Below are 17776 nucleotides of genomic sequence, written 5' to 3'. Positions count from 1 at the left end.
TATTCACTAAATTGAAAACCATCTTATTTAATTTTCAGATATTTTTATGTGATGAGGCCACACAGAGAACCTGAGGTAATTAGATGTCTGTAAAAATCGGATGATTTAGATTACATAAAATCCTTGAAATTCTGGTTAAAGAATCTGGTGGTTTCTAGTAATATACCTTCCCTTTGCAAACCTGTGTGTGTGAGAGAGTGCCAGTGTGTGTGCATATATAGTCTTGTGAATGTGCATAGAGGCAGTGCAAGATAGTCTGGGTAAGCATAATTTCCTGGGTTCAGATAGACATTTTAGTCACTTACTCAGGACTCACCCACACCACTAGCGGTATTTATGGTGTGTGGCTGTTGTGGTCAGAAGCCATCAGTGATTCATGAATGACAATCAAGGCCATTATCGCATTATGTAACACTGTGGTGTAAGAGATATCACGTTAGTCATCAAGGATGACTCCTTGATGACTGATTTTGAATAGGATTCACTCCAATTTGGCCAGTTCATTCAAATTGATTTGTCAAATTGATTTGTCACCTTGTTTTGATGACAGAATATTTATTCACACTTACAATATCTGAATGACAGATTTTTGCTATTGGAAGAATGGTTCACTCTTGTCTGAAATGCCCCAGTCAGTGTAGTCTCTGTAGTTACTGGGGTTCATTGACATTAGCTAGCTCTGGGTCACCAGCATCAGCTGTCGTGGGACTCATCACCTCCAGTGTAGGGATATAATGTTACTCTCCTCAGAGGGGCCTATTTTCCTCTTATGCACGATAGTCCCCATACCATATACGATATACTCAATTTCTCAATGGCTAATTGGTCTTTTGACCAATCATATCACATCTTTTTCAGAGTCAAAAGACTTGAAATTAAAAGACGTGAAATTAAAATCAGGATTGGGCTGCCTGTGTAAATGCAGCCATAGGCTACATTGTCATGATATGCATCATGTATCATCATGATGCAGCCTATAGGTGCCTGTTTTATTGCCTTAGGTTAGGCCTATGTACAGGTTAGCCTTGACCGAGCCAGTGATGCATGGGCTGGCAGCACAAGACTATGTAGGAGCCACTTCTGTAAATATATAGTTGTTATGTTGACATTTTGGCCAAGGTTTGTGTTGAGGGTTGTGATAGGATACTGTATAAGACTTTTTAATATGTATGGCAAATGATCCTGAATGATGTAATGTTGTTTTGGGTTGTCCAGGCTCTGCCCCTCCAATGAAACCCGTGGCTCCTCCTCACACATACCAGCCAGGTATGACAGCACCTTACGGCCAGCCACCTACAGGACCCCCACCCTCGATGAGACCCACTCCACCCCCCATGGGCAATGCTACCCCTCCCCTTCACTTTGGCCCCAAGACTGATGGTAAGGAAATATCAGTTCTGGGACTGTAGTCTTACATCTCAGAGCAGGAGTGCTGATCCATGTTTTGTATTTTAAATCAAATAAGAGGGTAACCTGATCCTAGATCAGCACTCCTACTCTGAGACATTTTGTATTTATCTTCATCTAACAATATGTTGTTTACCTTGGTCTTTGAAGCATCCACAGATATTTGTAGTTTATTTGTTGTAAATTGAAGTTTTAGTGGGGGGGGGGGGGGGGTGTATCCCAGAGTATCTCCAGCAGCCACCCTTGGGGTCTCATTTCCTTCTCTTTCCTCCCACCATGACAGCTCAGTGTGGGAGTGATGCTAGTGATGATGCTGCCCACACTGAGTACGACAACCAGGAGAATGATATTGAGTGTCCAGGTGTGCTTTAGTCACTATCAGTGTTGTGGTACTTGTGTTTGTGTGTGTGGTCCCTGTGTACTTTTGATGTCCTCTATTAGATTTTTAGCATGGTTTCTCAAAGGAGGAAAGGCCCAGAGAACTTCCATCGATCTTTCAGATATTCTGTGTTTACATTCAACACTTTCTAAGTCTCTGTCTTAGTTTTTGCCATTATTACATTTGTGACCTCGTGGGTATCCGATTTTTCATTACATTTTTCATTAAAGTGTCTTAATGTCTTTCATTGTGAGTGAATTAGGTGCAATTCCTACATTTACTCTATCATGTGGCAATGAAACAAAGTGACCTGAAACATAAAACAAAAACATCTATGCTAATTACTAAGTTCTCTGAAAACATTTGGTCAACACTTTTTTTCCCACAAAAAAACGGAACTAAACTCATCCTGACTCTGGAATCTTTGCTCTGCAACAGGACACATACCCACACCTGCTAATGGCGCTCAAGTTCCCAACAGCTTTGATCACTTGGAGACAGGCCCTAAAATGGGTAAGTCCTCTACTACTCCATAGTTTAATCAAAAATGAATGACTAATATTAACATTTTAGTCCCCTATATTTACTGCTAGCAACACTCAGAACTGACATGAGGCCTGTTTTGGTGCTTGTCCCTATAGCTGGCCCACCCCAGCAGCCAGCCCCCCCTGCTCGACACATGGGTCTGTCCTACCCCTCTTTACCCCCAGGGTACCAGAACACCTCCGCCTCCCCCATGCAGGCCCAGACGCAGCCTTACAGCAATGCGCCTCAGTCATACCAGCAGGTAAGACACCAGACTGCTCTCTGTTTTCTCAATCCAAATCCAAGACTGACATACTAACAGTACAAAGCTCAACTTTCTCTATTATATACAGAGCTTAGCACTTGCCTGATCACGTGAACACCTAGACATTTTAAAATGACCTGTGAATGTTGAAATAGGACATGAATAGATTATTCAAATATTGAAACTGACCAGTGTTGCGTCCCAAATGGCACCCTATTCCATATAGTGCACTGCTTTTGACCAGGCCTTTGTTCATTGTACTCACCACTGTACTGTCCTATGTTTCCTCCCCAGTCGTCTGCAGGTCCAGCCCAGCTGAGCCCCTCCCTGGCTGGGTTGAGTCTGCAGTCCCAGACCCCTGAGACCCTGAGGGTGGTTAACCTGCTGCAGGAGAGGAGCCTGCTCCCCCCGGGCCCCATCACCCCTCCTACGCCCTGCCTGCCACAGGACCTGCAGAAAATCAACTGTCACCCAGAGTGAGTGATAGTTTGTCTGGCACTGTTTTTCAACATCAATCCCCACCACAATGTTGAATATTGTCAATAGTGTTAATGTACTTTTACTGTAAAATGTACTGGTTCAGACCTGTTTATCTTGCCTCCTCTCTCTACAGGGTGTTCCGCAGTACCCTGACCAGCATCCCCCAGACCCAGTCTCTGTTAAACAAAGCCAAGCTTCCACTCGGCTTGCTGCTCCACCCCTTCAAAGATCTCTCGGTAAGATGTTGCCCACTGTCTCCCAACCCTCAGTAGACTCTTCCTTCTACCCTTCCCTCTTCTGGTAAAAGATAGCAGAATGCATTTAGCCTAGAATAACTGTATTTCATCTACGCATCTATGATCATGTCTTTTAAATGTAATTTGTTTTTCATTTGTGTGGAATTTGGCATTGACGATTGTCATAACCTAACATGTCCTAAGGGTTTGATTTGTCTGTGAACTGCAGCAACTAGCTGTATTAAGTTTTTTTCTTCAAGAATCAATGGTTACAGTTTTTAAAAACTGATGTACCAATCTCAGATTGTGCCTTTTTTTAATAATTTGGTTTGTCTGTACACTGCAGCAACTGCCTGTGGTCACCTCCAGCACTATAGTGCGGTGTCGCTCCTGCAGGACGTATATCAACCCCTTCGTGACCTTCCTGGACCAGAGGAGATGGAAGTGTAACCTGTGCTACCGGGTCAACGACGGTAAGGACCACAGCCACCAAGCTCCTCTTAAATGACACCCTGACTATTCCCCATATTTGGCACCACTTTTGACCGCATCCAATGTTCATTCCAAACACATGTTTTAAGTGAGAAGTTAGGCTGGTCTGAAGCGGAAAAAGGACATTCACTTGAGCACCAAGGCCTAACTTCACCCATGCTCTACCAATATATTCCAGCACATAGCTTTGACCTAAACGTTCAGAATATTATTCACCTGATGACAGTCGTGATGGACAGTCCTGTTCTTTTGACTGATGACAACCTCCATGTTTGTTGTGCAGTTCCAGAGGAGTTCATGTACAACCCAGTCACCAGATCGTACGGAGAGCCACACAAAAGACCTGAGGTCCAGAACGCCACCATCGAGTTCATCGCACCCTCAGAATACATGGTAAATACACATTATGTAGTCTTAAGATCTGTCTATTTAAAGCAAGTCATTGCATGTTATTTTGCCAGAAAATCTGTGGTAAGTGGTTACATTCCCCCCCTTATCTGCTACTTAAATGCAGATGAAATGAGCAGTGTTCCACTGTTGCCCCGTTCATAGTGATTCCATCAGGTTTTCTGATTCCATGGAGTTGTTTATGATTTCCTGGAGTTGTTTATCTAGGAAGCATTTGCATGTTTTGTTAGGATGTGATAAGAGTGTGGCGTGTATCAGTGTGTTTATATTGATGGTGTGAAACCTGTCATCCTCAGCTGAGACCCCCCCAGCCTGCCGTTTATCTCTTCGTGCTGGATGTATCCCACAACGCCGTGGAAACGGGATACCTAGATGTCGTCTGTCATTCACTGCTGGAGAATATCAACGCGTATGTCTACATCAGTTACAGCCTGAGTGTGCTCCCCAAATGGCACCCTATTCCCTATATAGTGCACTACTTTTGACCGGAAGCCATTGGGATGCAGATTAAATAGTCCTGGGATAATGTTCACAGCCCTGACAGGATGGTTCATTACGTATTGTCTTATTAAGCTATGTAATAACATACTCTGTACTGATCAATACTAGGTAGCTAAAAGACTCCAGTTTAGCATCATAACTCAAATTAAAATTGTTTTAGGGCTTTTAATGTGACTATATACACATTTTTGTCAATAAGATTAATAACAAAAAGTGATTCAGACACAGAAATAAAATAACTTACAGAAGTATTGAGCAAGAAGGTCAATATTAACTGAACCGCACCACACATCAGTGTGACCTGTGAGTATCGGCTGACTGACTATGTGTATGTGTGTGTGACAAATAAAATTGTATTTGATTTATGTGTGTTCCAGGCTCCCTGGAGACTCCAGGACAAAGATTGGCTTCATCTCCTTTGACAGCACCATCCACTTCTACAACCTCCAGGAGGGCCTGGCCCAACCACAGATGCTCATCGTTTCGGACATTGAAGGTGAGAGACCAGAAAGGGCTTACAAGCTTTGTCATTAGAATAATTCACTGTCTAGAAATGCTTAGGAAAATGAGGAAGGTCCACACTCACTATTTGCAGTGAAAGAAAGGAAAATGTATTTGTTATTTTGTGACAAATGCTTCACCCAATCGGGCTTCATCAGTGTCTAAGTTGTGACAACATGGAAAAACACCCTATAGATAGGGCTACAATATAAATGATGCTCTACTTTTAAAGTCTTTATTTCAGGAGGTTGCAGTGGTCTAATGGTCTTCTATGCTGTTTTTTCCTTTCTTACAGATATATTTTTACCAACACCAGACAGCCTTTTAGTGAACCTCAATGAATGCAAAGAGGTAAGGAGCTCTTAAAACTATTCCTGTGCAGATTCCCCAGACAGGCTCTCAACAAAATGTTAAACGAAAATGTTACAAGTCCAATCTGTCAAACTATTCATCGCAACATTGTGAAAATGCATCAATACACACTCACATTGGGTAACTTTTTTTTGCCTGAACCTCTCTGACACTGTTTTGCATTTCAAAACTTTATTGAAAAATTTGTTTTTATTCGTACAGCTGGTGCAGGATCTGCTGAAGAGCTTGCCCCAGATGTTTGCGAAGACCATGGAGACCCAGTCTGCTCTGGGCCCGGCCCTGCAGGCAGCCTTCAAGCTGCTGTCGCCCACCGGGGGGCGCGTGTCCGTCTTCCAGACCCAGCTGCCCAATCTGGGCGTGGGGGCCCTCAAGTCCAGAGAGGACCCCAACCAGAGAGCTTCAGCCAAGGTAGGGACTAGCGAGAGCCTGGGTCTCACTGGTTTATGTATTTTGTATCCCAAATGGCATCCTATTACCTATATAGTGAACTACTTTTTAGGTCCCATGTGTAGGAAATAGGGTACTATTTGCTGTACATATCTTTTTAATTACTTGGTAAAGAGAAGTATGCAGTGTGCACATCTGTTCTGCAGTGGCGGTTGAAACTTGATATCCATCTCAATACTCGAGATATCGTTTCAGACATTTCTTATGCCTAATATTCTCATTCTTTTTTAGAAATGTTTTGTTGTGCTCATTGTCTTGTGGTGATTCCCCAGGATATCCCGAACCTGTCTCCTGCCACAGACTTCTATAAGAAGCTGGCCCTGGACTGTTCAGGACAGCAGGTGGCTGTGGACCTGTTCCTACTGAGCTCCCAGTACTGTGACCTGGCCTCTTTAGGTGAGTGGTTCCTTCTGACTCATACATCTGAACTTCAGTGTGTTATTATTAACAAAGTGACCTTTTTTCAGCAGTGCTCTATATGTGTCTCTGTATGTGTCTCTTTACTATTGTAAAGTGGTTGTTCTACTGGATATCATAAGGTGAATGCACCAATTTGTAAGTCGCTCTGGATAAGAGCGTCTGCTAAATGACTTAAATGTTAAATATATGTGTTGCTGTATACAGTACCAGTCAAAAGTTTGGACATACCTACTCATTCAAGGGGTTGTCTTTATTTTGACTATTAACTACATTGTAGAATAATAGTAAAGACATGATTCCATATGTGTTATTTCATAGTTTTAAAATTCTTTAAGGTGTTTATCCCATGTTTTATGAGCTGAAATAAAAGATCCCAGAAATGTTCAATACGCACAAAAAGCTTATTTCTCTCAAATTCTGTGCACAGATTTGTTGACATCCCTGTTAGTTAGCATTTCTCCTTTGCCAAGATAATCCATCCACCTGACAGGTGTGGTATATCAAGAAGCCAATTAAACCGCGTGATCATTACAAAGGTGCACATTGTGCTGGGGACAATGGAAGGCCAGTTTAAATGTGCAGTTTTGTCACACAACACAATGCACAGATGTTTCAAGTTGAGATAGCATGCTGACTGCAGGAATATCCACTAGAGCTGTTGCCAGAGAATTGCATGTTCATTTCTCTACCATAAGCTGCCTACAATGTCGTTTTGGAGAATTTGGCAGTACAGACCACGTGTAACCACGCCAGTCCAGGACCTCCACATTCGGCTTCTTCACCTGTGGGATTGTCTGAGACCAGCCACTCAGATAGCTGATTAAACTGAGTTTGCACAACCAAAGCATTTCTGCAAAAACTGTCACTGTCTCAGTGAAACTCCTCTGCGTTCTTGTCGTCTTCACCAGGGTCTTGACCTAACTGCGGTTTGGCGTCATAACCTACTTCACTGGGCAAATGCTCACCTTTGATGGCCACTGGCATGCTGGAGAAGTTTGCTCTTCACGAATGAATCCCGGTTTCAACTCTACTGGGCATATGGTGTCGTGCGTGTGCAAGTGGTTTGCTGATGTCAACATTGTGAACAGAGTGCCCTGTGGTGGCTGTAGGGTTATGGTAGAGGCAGGCATAAGCTATGGAAAACGAACACAATTTGCGTTTTATCGATGGAAATTTGAATGCAAAGAGATACCATGACAAGATTGAGGTCTATTGTTGTGCCATTCATCCGCCGCTCTCACCTCATGTTTCAGCATAATGCTCGGCCCCATGTCGCAAGAATCTGTACACAATTCCTGGAAGCTGAAAATGTCCCAGTTCTTCCATGGCCTGCATACTCACCAGACATGTCACCCATTTAGTTTGGGATGCTCTGGATCGACATGTTCCAGTTCCTGCCAATATTCAGCAACTTCGCACAACCATTGAAAAGGAGTGTGACAACATTCAACAACCTGATCAACTCTATGCGAATGAGATTAGTCGCGCTGCATGAGGTAAATGGTGGTCACGCCAGATACTGACTGGTTTTTCTTAAGGGATCGGTGACCAACAGGTGTATCTGTATCCCGGTGCCATGTGAAATCCATAGATTAGGACCTAATGAATTGATTTCAATTGAGATTTTCTTATGAGGTCTAACTCAGTAAAACCTTTGAAATTGTTAATGTTGCGGGTTTTTTATTTATTTATTCAAATGCCACAAGGCCCTTCATATGTAGAACATCTTACTCTGGTTGGACTCGTGTAATCTCTGCTTCATCTTCTCTCTCCCTCTCAGCTTGCATATCCAGGTACTCAGCAGGAAGTGTGTACTACTACCCCTCCTACCAGCAGCAGCACAACCCAGCCGGGGTTGAGTGCTTCCAGAAGGATCTCAAGAGGTACCTCACCAGGAAGATTGGCTTGGAGGCTGTAATGAGGATCCGCTGCACTAAAGGTAACAAGTCATCACTCAATACTTTCTCACTATGCTGATTGCCTTGCATTATGTTATTTCACATGGAAGCAGCAGAACGTTAAATATCTGACATTACATTATATAACGTCCTTGTGGAAAGTGTTTGCTAAAGGAAATCTCAATGACAATTGATGAAGGATACTGTGAACCCTGTAAACTTGTGGTTGTGAGTTTGTCTGTCTGCTCCAGTTGATTTCAGTATCTGGGAGTAAAAACTGTCCGATTTTTAATTGTATTTCATTCAAATCTCTCGGACCCACTTCTATATCTAAACTCAGCAAAAAAAGAAACGTCCTTTCACTGTCAACTGCGTTTATTTTCAGCAAACTTAACATGTGTAAATATTTGTATGAACATAACAAGACTCAACAACTGAGATATAAACTGAACAAGTTCCACAGACATGTGACTAACAGAAATGGAATAATGTGTCCCTGAACAAAGGGGGGGTCAAAATCAAAAGTAACAGTCAGTATCAGGTGTGGCCACCAGCTCCATTAAGTACGGCAGTGCATCTCCTCCTCATGGACTGCACCAGATTTATTTATTTATTTATTTACCGTTATTTTACCAGGTAAGTTGACTGAGAACACGTTCTCATTTGCAGCAACGACCTGGGGAATAGTTACAGGGGAGAGGAGGGGGATGAATGAGCCAATTGTAAATTGTAAATTTGCCAGTACTTGCTGTGAGATGTTACCCCACTCTTCCACCAAGGCACCTACAAGTTCCCGGACATTTCTGGGGGGTGGAATAGCCCTAGCCCTCACCCTCTAATCCAACCGGTTCCAGACGTGCTCAATGGGATTGAGATCCGGGCTCTTCGCTGGCCGTTGCAGAACACTTGCAGGAAATCATGCACAGAACGAGCAGTATGGCTGGTGGTATTGTCATGCTGGAGGGTCATGTCAGGATGAGCCTGCAGGAAGTGTACCACATGAGGGAGGAGGATGTCTTCCCTGTAACGCACAGCGTTGAGATTGCCTGCAATGACAACAAACTCTGTCCGGTGATGCTGTGACACACCGGCCAAGACGATGATTGACCTTCCACCTTCAAATCGATCCTGTTCCAGAGTACAGGCCTCGGTGTAACTCTCATTCCTTCGACGATAAACGCGAATCCGACCATCACCCCTGGTGAGACAAAACCGCAACTCGTCAGTAAGGAGCACTTTTTGCCGTTCCTGTCTGGTCTAGCGACGGTGGGTTTGTGCCCATAGGCGACGTTGTTACTGGTGATGTCTGGTGAGGACCTGCCTTACAACAGGCCTACAAGCCCTCTGTCCGCAATAGGCTGAGAGGCTGGACTGTCTGAGCACTGATGGAGAGAGTGTGCGTTCCTGGTGTAAATCGGGCAGTTGTTGTTGCCATCCTGTACATGTCCCGCAGGTGTGATGTTCGGATGTACCGATCCTGTGCAGGTCTCGTTACACGTGGTCTGCCACCGCGAGTACGATCAGCTGTCCGTCTCACAGTACGGACATTGCAATTTATTGCCCTGGCAACATCTGCAGTCCTCATGGCTTCCTTGCAGCATGCCTAAGGCACGTTCACGCAGATGAGCAGGGACCCTAGGCATCTTTCTTTTGGTGTTTTTCATAGTCAGTAGAAAGGCCTCTTTAGTGTCCAAAGTTTTTATAACTGTGACCTTAATTGCTTACCGTCTGTAAGCTGTTAGTGTCTTAACGACCGTTCCACAGGTGCATGTTCATTCATTCATTGTTTATGGGTAATTGAACAAGCATGGGAAATGGTGTTTAAACCCTTTACAATGAAGAGCTGTGAAATTATTTGGATTTTTACGAATTATCTTTGAAAGACAGGGTCCTGAAAAAGGGGCAGTTTTTGTATGTTGATTATTGTGAAAAGAAAATATAAAACTCTGACCCCTCAACTTCCATGCAGGTTTGTCCATCCACACGTTCCATGGGAACTTCTTTGTGCGCTCCACGGATCTGCTGTCCCTGCCCAATGTGAACCCAGACGCGGGCTTTGCTGTGCAGATGTCCATTGAGGAGAACCTGGTGGACATGCAATCCGTCTCCTTCCAGGCTGCGCTGCTCTACACATCCAGCAAAGGTACACTGTCTGGAGCTGCTGTGATGGGGGGGGGGGGGCTCTGAGATCGTGTAGGGAGCTTTACCATAAAAATATTAGCTGTGTTTGAATACTCACACTAACCATACTATTTGTGACATACATTGAGTATGTAGTGTGCTTATAGGTCATACTATGGATATAGTTAGTATGCCAAAAGTTCCTGGATGTTGTACTACATTCACCAAAATTCAAAGTATACAAGAAGTGGGACACTTTCTGTGCTTTTAGGGCCCATAATGCAATTCTTCAGAATGGGCGTGGCTTCACATTTTCAGATTTGAAGAAAATGGGGGGGAAATATGCTGCCGAAGTCCGAGAGCGGATACTAATTATGACAAATGTTGAGCAATGTAATAAAGTAATGACTTTTCAAATAAGTTACGTTACATGTTTTGTTGTCTGACAATTTGTTAGCTACGCTAACCTTATGAACCACATAGCATATCATTACAGCAGTTGCTTGTATGTTAGCTAGCTACCTAACGTTAGTTTGCTACTAATACATTGTACTTGCCAGTATATTAACTATATACTATCTAACTTTTATTGACTTGATTATTCACGTCATTCTTTGCTTAGTTAAGTGGTATAGTTGTTGTGCTTTCTCAATGGACATTGTTAATGAAGTCAGGAAGATGTCTAGCTAGTATTTGTTATGCTAGCAAGAACTTGCATAGCAACAGCATCGACTTCCGGTAGGCAGGCTAAACGCTAGCAAACTCAACTGAAAAGGATTCCGTTGGATTACAGTAAACTAAAATTAACTAATAGTATGTAGTGTATATTTTCATTAAGTATGTAGTATACAGTATGTTAGTATGCGTATTCGAACACAGCTATTGTCATTCTTTTTCTGTTGGATTTACTTGGTTTAGATTCACTGGGTGCGTCCCAAATAGTGTTAAGTTCATGTTTTAAGTATCCCTATACTTCTGTTATTACGGGGCTATCACTCAGTCAAGAGTGCGCCTGCGCAGGCAGTCTGTTGGTTGATGAACCTAGCCTTGAGTGTAATGGCTACCTTGTGGTGTGTTACATTTACATTACATTTAAGTCATTTAGCAGACGCTCTTATCCAGAGCGACTTACAAATTGGTGCATTCACCTTATGACATCCAGTGGAACAGCCACTTTACAACAGTATAGTAAACTTTGCTAAACTGGAACCTTGTTGTTGTGTCATTTCGAGTTAACAAATAGCACCCTATTCCATACATGGTGTACTACTTTTTTACCAGGTCTCAAAAGGCTCTTGTCAAAAAAAGTGCACTATATAGAGAATAGTGTGCCATTTGGGACTCAGCCTCACTGTTTGTAAACATGAACAAGTGAGATGGAACACTTTTTGTAATGGATACTGAAATTTGAAGATCTTGAAGTGCAATTTAGTTTTATTTGTTTCCTTTCTTGACAAATATTATATTTCCGATGCATACCAATTGTAATGCTGAAATAATAATAACTTGTTGCTTGGTGTTGTTTCTACAGGAGAGAGAAGAATTCGAGTCCACACCATGTGTTTGCCTGTTGTCAACTCCCTGTCTGACATCTTTGCTGGGGCTGATGTCCAGGCTATCACTGGTCTGCTGGCCAGCATGGGTAGGTAGTTCCAGGGACGCAGTGTTGGTGTAGTTATTAAAGGCTTGTTTATTTCCATCAGTACCAGGAGAAGTCCTTAGACTGTCCCATCATCCTGTAGTCTTTAATGTCTCATAGTGAGAACACGCTTGTCATCCACGCAGTGCCTTCTATAGCTGCCTCATTTGCATGGACAGATGGTAATGGGTGACGTCAGATGGTTGCCTGGTTACTGTGACCTTTGTAGAATCCAAGTGGCTAAATCAAACTGACTGAAGACTAATCTTCTTATAATGTATTGGAGGTTTTATTAGTATCAGTCACTGATAAAATATTCTACATGTTATTCAGTCACTTTATTTGGATGGTCTGGAAAGTCCATCTGTCGAAGCTCTACAGATAAACAACTGCTTGCTAAGGTTAGAGTTGAGTTTAGAATAAGGGTAAGGGCTAAATTTAGGGTTAGAATGAGGGTTAGTACAGATGGACTCTCCAAATAGTGTTACCTGTTTTTCTAAAGAGAAACTACTGTAATTTAAGGTACTATTTTAGCTGGTTTACCCTTATATATATATATATATATATTAAAAAAAAAAAGAAATTATTGAACCCAATGGTTGCTTTTTGTAATGAAGGCCCATGACTGTAAACATGTACTGTACAATCATGTAACTTGTGAATCCCAATCCCCGAGGTAAAAATGTAGCTGAGAGTTTTGAATTCAATGCCCTGTTCCTGATGTGTGTCCTCCCCCTCTAGCTGTGGATCGCTCGGTGACATCCAGTTTGAGTGACGCCCGGGACGCGATGACCAACGCTTCCATTGACTCTCTGACATCCTACCGCACCTCTGTGCTCACCATCCAGCAGCCTGGCCTCCTGGCCCCCGCCTGCCTCAGGCTGTTCCCCCTCTACATCCTGGCCCTGCTCAAACAGGTAGACTACCCACCCACTCTCTCCCTGGCTAGTACCCTGGCAGTCTACGGCTTCATCCCATATGGCACTACTTTTGACCAGGGCTCATTGGGCTCTGGTCAAAAGTAGTGTACAATATAAGGAATAGGGTGCCATGTGGGATGAAGCCTACTTCCCATTGGGATTTCAACTTTCACAGAAGAGAGGCTATTCCTGTAGTTATAATCCAATTTAGCATGGCATAAAAAACAGCTTTAAAACACCATAAGAAATCCAGTCAGTCAGATGAACTGACCAAGCTACCTTTTGGCTTACGGATCTCCTTTGTGATGCTTTGCTCATGTTTTTATTCTCTGTGGTCCACAGAAAGCTTTCCGAACCGGTACAAGCACCAGGCTGGACGACCGTGTGTTTGCCATGTGTCAGCTGAAGTACCAGCCCCTGGCCTACGTCATGCTGATGATCCACCCAGCGCTGTACCGCGTGGACGACCTGACTGACGAGGTGAGGGCTAGGGGAACAGAGCATAGATAATGAGAAGAACAATATTTTTCTCTACAGTTATATAGTTTATCACCTCTTATAAACTCAGATCATTTAAAGAAAGAACACTGATATTCAGGTCTATGCTTCTGCTTTCATCTGACGTGTGGATATATTGCACTTTTCCTCTTTTATTAACCTAACTTCTCTTTTCGTCCCCCTCCTTCCACCCCCTCCACAGGGAGCCCTGAACATCAGTGAGCGCGCCATCCCCCAGCCCAGAGTCCAGCAGCTGTCTGTGGAGAAGCTGAGCAGAGAGGGGGCCTTCCTCATGGATGCTGGCTCGGTTAGTAGCATGATGATGATGTACACTATATGCAAAAGTATGTCAACACCCCTTTCAAATTAGTGGATTAATCTATTTCAGCCACACCCATTTCTGACAGGTGTATAAAAAAGAGCACACAGCCAATACAATATCCATAGACAAACATTTGCAGTAGAATGGCCTTACCGAAGAGCTCAGTGACTTTCAATGTGGCACAGTCATAGGATGCCACCTTTCCAACAAGTCAGTTTGTCAAATTTCTGCCCCGCTAGAGCTGCCCCGGTCAACTGTAAGTGCTGTTATTGTGAAGTGGAAACGTCTAGGAGCAACAACGGCTCAGCCGAATAATGGTAGGCCACACAAGCTCAAAGAACAGGACCGCCGAGTGCTGAAGCACATAGGGTATAAAAATCATCTGTTCTCAGTTGCAACACTCACTACCGAGTTTCAAACTGCCTCTGGAAGTAACGTCAGCACAAGAACTGTGCGTTGGGAGCTTCATGAAATGGGTTTTCGTGGACGAGTAGACGCACACAAGCCTAAGTTCAACATGTGCAATGCCAAGCTTCGACTGGAGTGGTATAAAGCTTGCAACCATTGTACTCTGGAGCAGACTTTCACCATCTGGCAGTCCGACGGACGGATCTAGGTTTGGGGGATGCCAGGAGAATGCTACCTGCCCCAATGCACAGTGCCAACTAACGTTTGGAGGAGGAATAATTGTCTGGGCTGTTTTTGATTTGGGCTAGACCCCTTAGTTCCAGTGAAGGGAAATCTTAATGCTACAACATACAATGACATTCTAGAATCAAGTTCTTCCACACCCGATCAACAAACTATTTCTGTATGGACCTCGCTTTGCGCATGGTGGCATTGTCATGCTGAAAACAGAAAAGGAACTTCCCCAAAATGTTGCCACAAAGTTGGAAGCACAGTATCATCTAGAATCTAGATGATACTGTGCTTCCAACTTTGTGGCAACATTTTGGGGAAGTTCCTTTTCTGTTTTCAGCATGACAATGCCACCATGCGCAAAGCGAGGTCCATACAGAAATAGTTTGTTGATCGGGTGTGGAAGAACTTGACTGGCCTGCACAGAGCCCTGACCTCAACCCCATCGAACACCTTTGCGAGCCAGGCCTAATCGCCCAACATCAGTGCCCTACCTCACTAATTCTCTTGTGGCTGAATGGAAGCAAGTCCCTCATGCAATGTTCCAACATGTGAAAGGCCTTCCCAGAAGAGTGCCTGCTGTTATAGTAGCAAAGGGGGGACCAACTCCATATTAATACCCATGATTTTGGAATGAGATGTTGGATGAGCAGGTGTCCACATACATTTGGTCATGTTGTGTTTAATTTATTAGGGACAGCTACAATGACAGCATTGACACATTGCATCATCAACAGTCGGATGCATTTCACCATCATGCTTTAGCTTGCGCCAATTTGCATGATGATTATTGAGGATCCCAAAATAGATAGACTTGCAACACATCTAAAGTGGATTCTTCTCAACAGACAGACAGATGCATAACACGAACCAAATGTGACTGACTTCAGTCTTCTCCATTCTCCAACAGGTGATCTATCTCTGGATTGGAAGAAACTGCAACCCCGACTTCCTCACGCAAGTCCTGGGGGTCCCAGACTACGCTGCTGTGCCTCAGAACATGGTAAGGAACCTAAGCACCTGCTCTCCTTTAACTGTTTCTCTTAGCCCAGCTCCCCTGCTCCTGACAAGGTTCTGTATTGCTCACCAAGACCTCTGTGTATTATACTGTTATAAACCGAGTGGTTCGAGCCCTAAATGCCGATTGGCTGAAAGCCATGGTATATCAGACTGTATACAATGGGTATGACACCATTTTTTTTACAATTAAATTGGTAACCAGTTTATGTAATAGCAATAAGGCGCCTTGGGTTTGCTGTAAAAGGCCTATATTCCGCGGCTAAGGGCTGTATCCAGGCATTCTGCGGTGCGTCGTGTTTAAGAACAGCCCCTAGCCCTGTTGTATTGGCCATATAGCACTTAATTCACACATGTTGGTTGTATCTTTTGTTTGTAACTTATATTGTACTATGTGTGTGTATATATTGCACTATAATGCTGTTTAAAATGCGATGCACAACACATTTCCTGAAAGGGAGACCATAAAGATATTATGTGTTGTATCTCCCAGAACCTTCTCCCGGAGTTGGACACTGCAGAGTCCCAGAGAACCAGAGCGTTTGTTGGCTGGCTGAGGGAACAGAGGCCCTTTTTCCCCATCCTGCATGTCATTAGGTAGGCAGTAGTAACTAGATGATATCACTGGGGAGTTCAGAGGCCATGGCTGCATTCCAAATGGCCCCCTATTCCCTTTTATAGTTCACTACTTTTTACCAGGGCCCGTAGAGCTCTGGTACAAAAGTAGTGCACTGTTTAGGGAATATGGTGCCATTTGGTTGAGTTTGAAGCCCAAAATGAAATGAAGTATTAAGATCAGGTTGAACTCATTGACAACGAGTTTTGCTGACCTGTCAAATGACAGAGTTCAATTCTGCAAGAGACTGTGTAAATGTTGTGGATCCAACCTTCCCTTTTCCGTTCCTTTCCAGGGATGAGAGCCCACTGAAAGCCAGCTTTATGCAGAACATGATTGAGGATCGGACAGAGTCGGCCTTGTCTTACTATGAGTTTTTACTCCACGTCCAACAGCAAGTCTCCAAGTAAACGCAGCGTATGGAGTCAGCCCTGGGAACACTGACCGGATGTGCATCAGTGTGTGAACGAACGTTGGGAAGATTGAACCTGTCAGGAACGGCTGACTCTCACAGCATCTTCAGTTATGGCGCACTATTTTTGTGTCTAGCATTGCCTTTCCTAAAGATTGCCCCCCTCCCCCCCCCATCCGCAGACTTTCTTTCAAACAGATCAAACTTTGTGGTGAGCAGGACATGGACAGAGGCAACTAGGCTAATTCTGATTTGCCTGCTGATTTGGCTCTTTTTGTTTTCAGCTGGAACATGTCAAGACCAGGGAATCCATGAAACAATATTATGTACATCAGTGATTGAACAAATCAGTGTTTATTCTCATAGAGCTATGCTTTCTAAGAGATCTTTTCAGATACAGTTCTGGCTATGGATGTGAAGTCTTGTTCAAAAAGCACCGTTGTATTTGTTAATAAAGTAATATATGTATCATGCTGAAGGCCATGTTGGAGGAGTATCGTCTAACCTCGGACTGTTTATTAGATGTCAACTTATGCATAAGAATACAGTATATCTCAGCTACGATGATGATGACAATAGTAATCTACCAATTAGTGGTAAAGGACAGAAGTTTGGTTATTATTGTGTCGAACAAATCTCTAGGCTTAATGTAAAGTCCAAAGTGTAGATGTTTTTAAAGGTGAACAGAGCTCGTTATAATTTCCTGCCTTGAATGTTGTTGACTAAGGGGGATTCCACGGTAACAGAGTGACACTGACTCAAATATTTCACTTTAAAATGTATTTCAAACAAAAACCAGTGATTGCAAAGTTAAACAAACCATACAACTCTATGCATAATGTCTGTTACTGTGGAATTGGAATTGCCCCTAAGCAATGGAATGCCGTCTCATCTCTTGGGTCTGGTCTTTCCTTCAAAGACTCACCCTTTTTCCTCCTCTTGGACATTCAAAACAACGATCTTTTTTTTTGTGTTTTTAGTTTAATTTATGAGATTCCCGATCTGATTAAATACGGTTATTGCCTTGTATGGGAACTCACTTTTTATTATTGAAACTGTTTAAATACAGATACTATATATGAAATATTTTAATATAATAGGATATGGGAAATTCTTTAACACAGACATAACAAAGCCATTGTGATCTTTTAATCATACTTGTATATTGAAAATACTACATTATAATGGTAAAGAATTGCTGATTTTAGTATGAACATATGAAGATGAAATGACGCTAATAAAATGTTTGGGACTTTTTAAA

General features: G+C 43.1%; 1 protein-coding gene across 4 annotated transcripts in view; it reads left to right on the top strand.

The window, feature by feature from the left end:
- LOC129868180 (protein transport protein Sec24A-like) overlaps positions 1 to 17776 on the top strand; it is a 27761-nt gene extending 9985 nt beyond the window's left edge. For 2 of the 4 annotated variants that reach the window (XM_055941919.1, XM_055941920.1), the window contains 22 exons: positions 1216 to 1380; positions 1691 to 1768; positions 2225 to 2299; positions 2428 to 2573; positions 2871 to 3052; positions 3190 to 3292; positions 3639 to 3765; positions 4068 to 4177; positions 4489 to 4601; positions 5071 to 5189; positions 5490 to 5545; positions 5768 to 5974; positions 6286 to 6409; positions 8214 to 8372; positions 10301 to 10474; positions 11984 to 12094; positions 12833 to 13008; positions 13354 to 13491; positions 13712 to 13816; positions 15381 to 15473; positions 15981 to 16084; positions 16399 to 17776. In XM_055941919.1, the coding sequence (XP_055797894.1) occupies positions 1216 to 1380; positions 1691 to 1768; positions 2225 to 2299; positions 2428 to 2573; positions 2871 to 3052; positions 3190 to 3292; positions 3639 to 3765; positions 4068 to 4177; positions 4489 to 4601; positions 5071 to 5189; positions 5490 to 5545; positions 5768 to 5974; positions 6286 to 6409; positions 8214 to 8372; positions 10301 to 10474; positions 11984 to 12094; positions 12833 to 13008; positions 13354 to 13491; positions 13712 to 13816; positions 15381 to 15473; positions 15981 to 16084; positions 16399 to 16513 (2780 nt within the window). In that variant the 3' untranslated portion in view covers positions 16514 to 17776. The remainder of the gene's footprint in view (positions 1 to 1215; positions 1381 to 1690; positions 1769 to 2224; positions 2300 to 2427; positions 2574 to 2870; positions 3053 to 3189; positions 3293 to 3638; positions 3766 to 4067; positions 4178 to 4488; positions 4602 to 5070; positions 5190 to 5489; positions 5546 to 5767; positions 5975 to 6285; positions 6410 to 8213; positions 8373 to 10300; positions 10475 to 11983; positions 12095 to 12832; positions 13009 to 13353; positions 13492 to 13711; positions 13817 to 15380; positions 15474 to 15980; positions 16085 to 16398) is intronic. The other 2 variants (XM_055941921.1, XM_055941922.1) reach the window with 1 other exon arrangement.

The sequence above is a fragment of the Salvelinus fontinalis genome, chromosome 13 (genome assembly GCF_029448725.1).
Source record: "Salvelinus fontinalis isolate EN_2023a chromosome 13, ASM2944872v1, whole genome shotgun sequence".
NCBI lineage: Eukaryota > Metazoa > Chordata > Actinopteri > Salmoniformes > Salmonidae > Salvelinus > Salvelinus fontinalis.
Note: the sequence above shows the minus strand (reverse complement) of the source record. Positions and strands in the feature narration are given on the sequence as shown.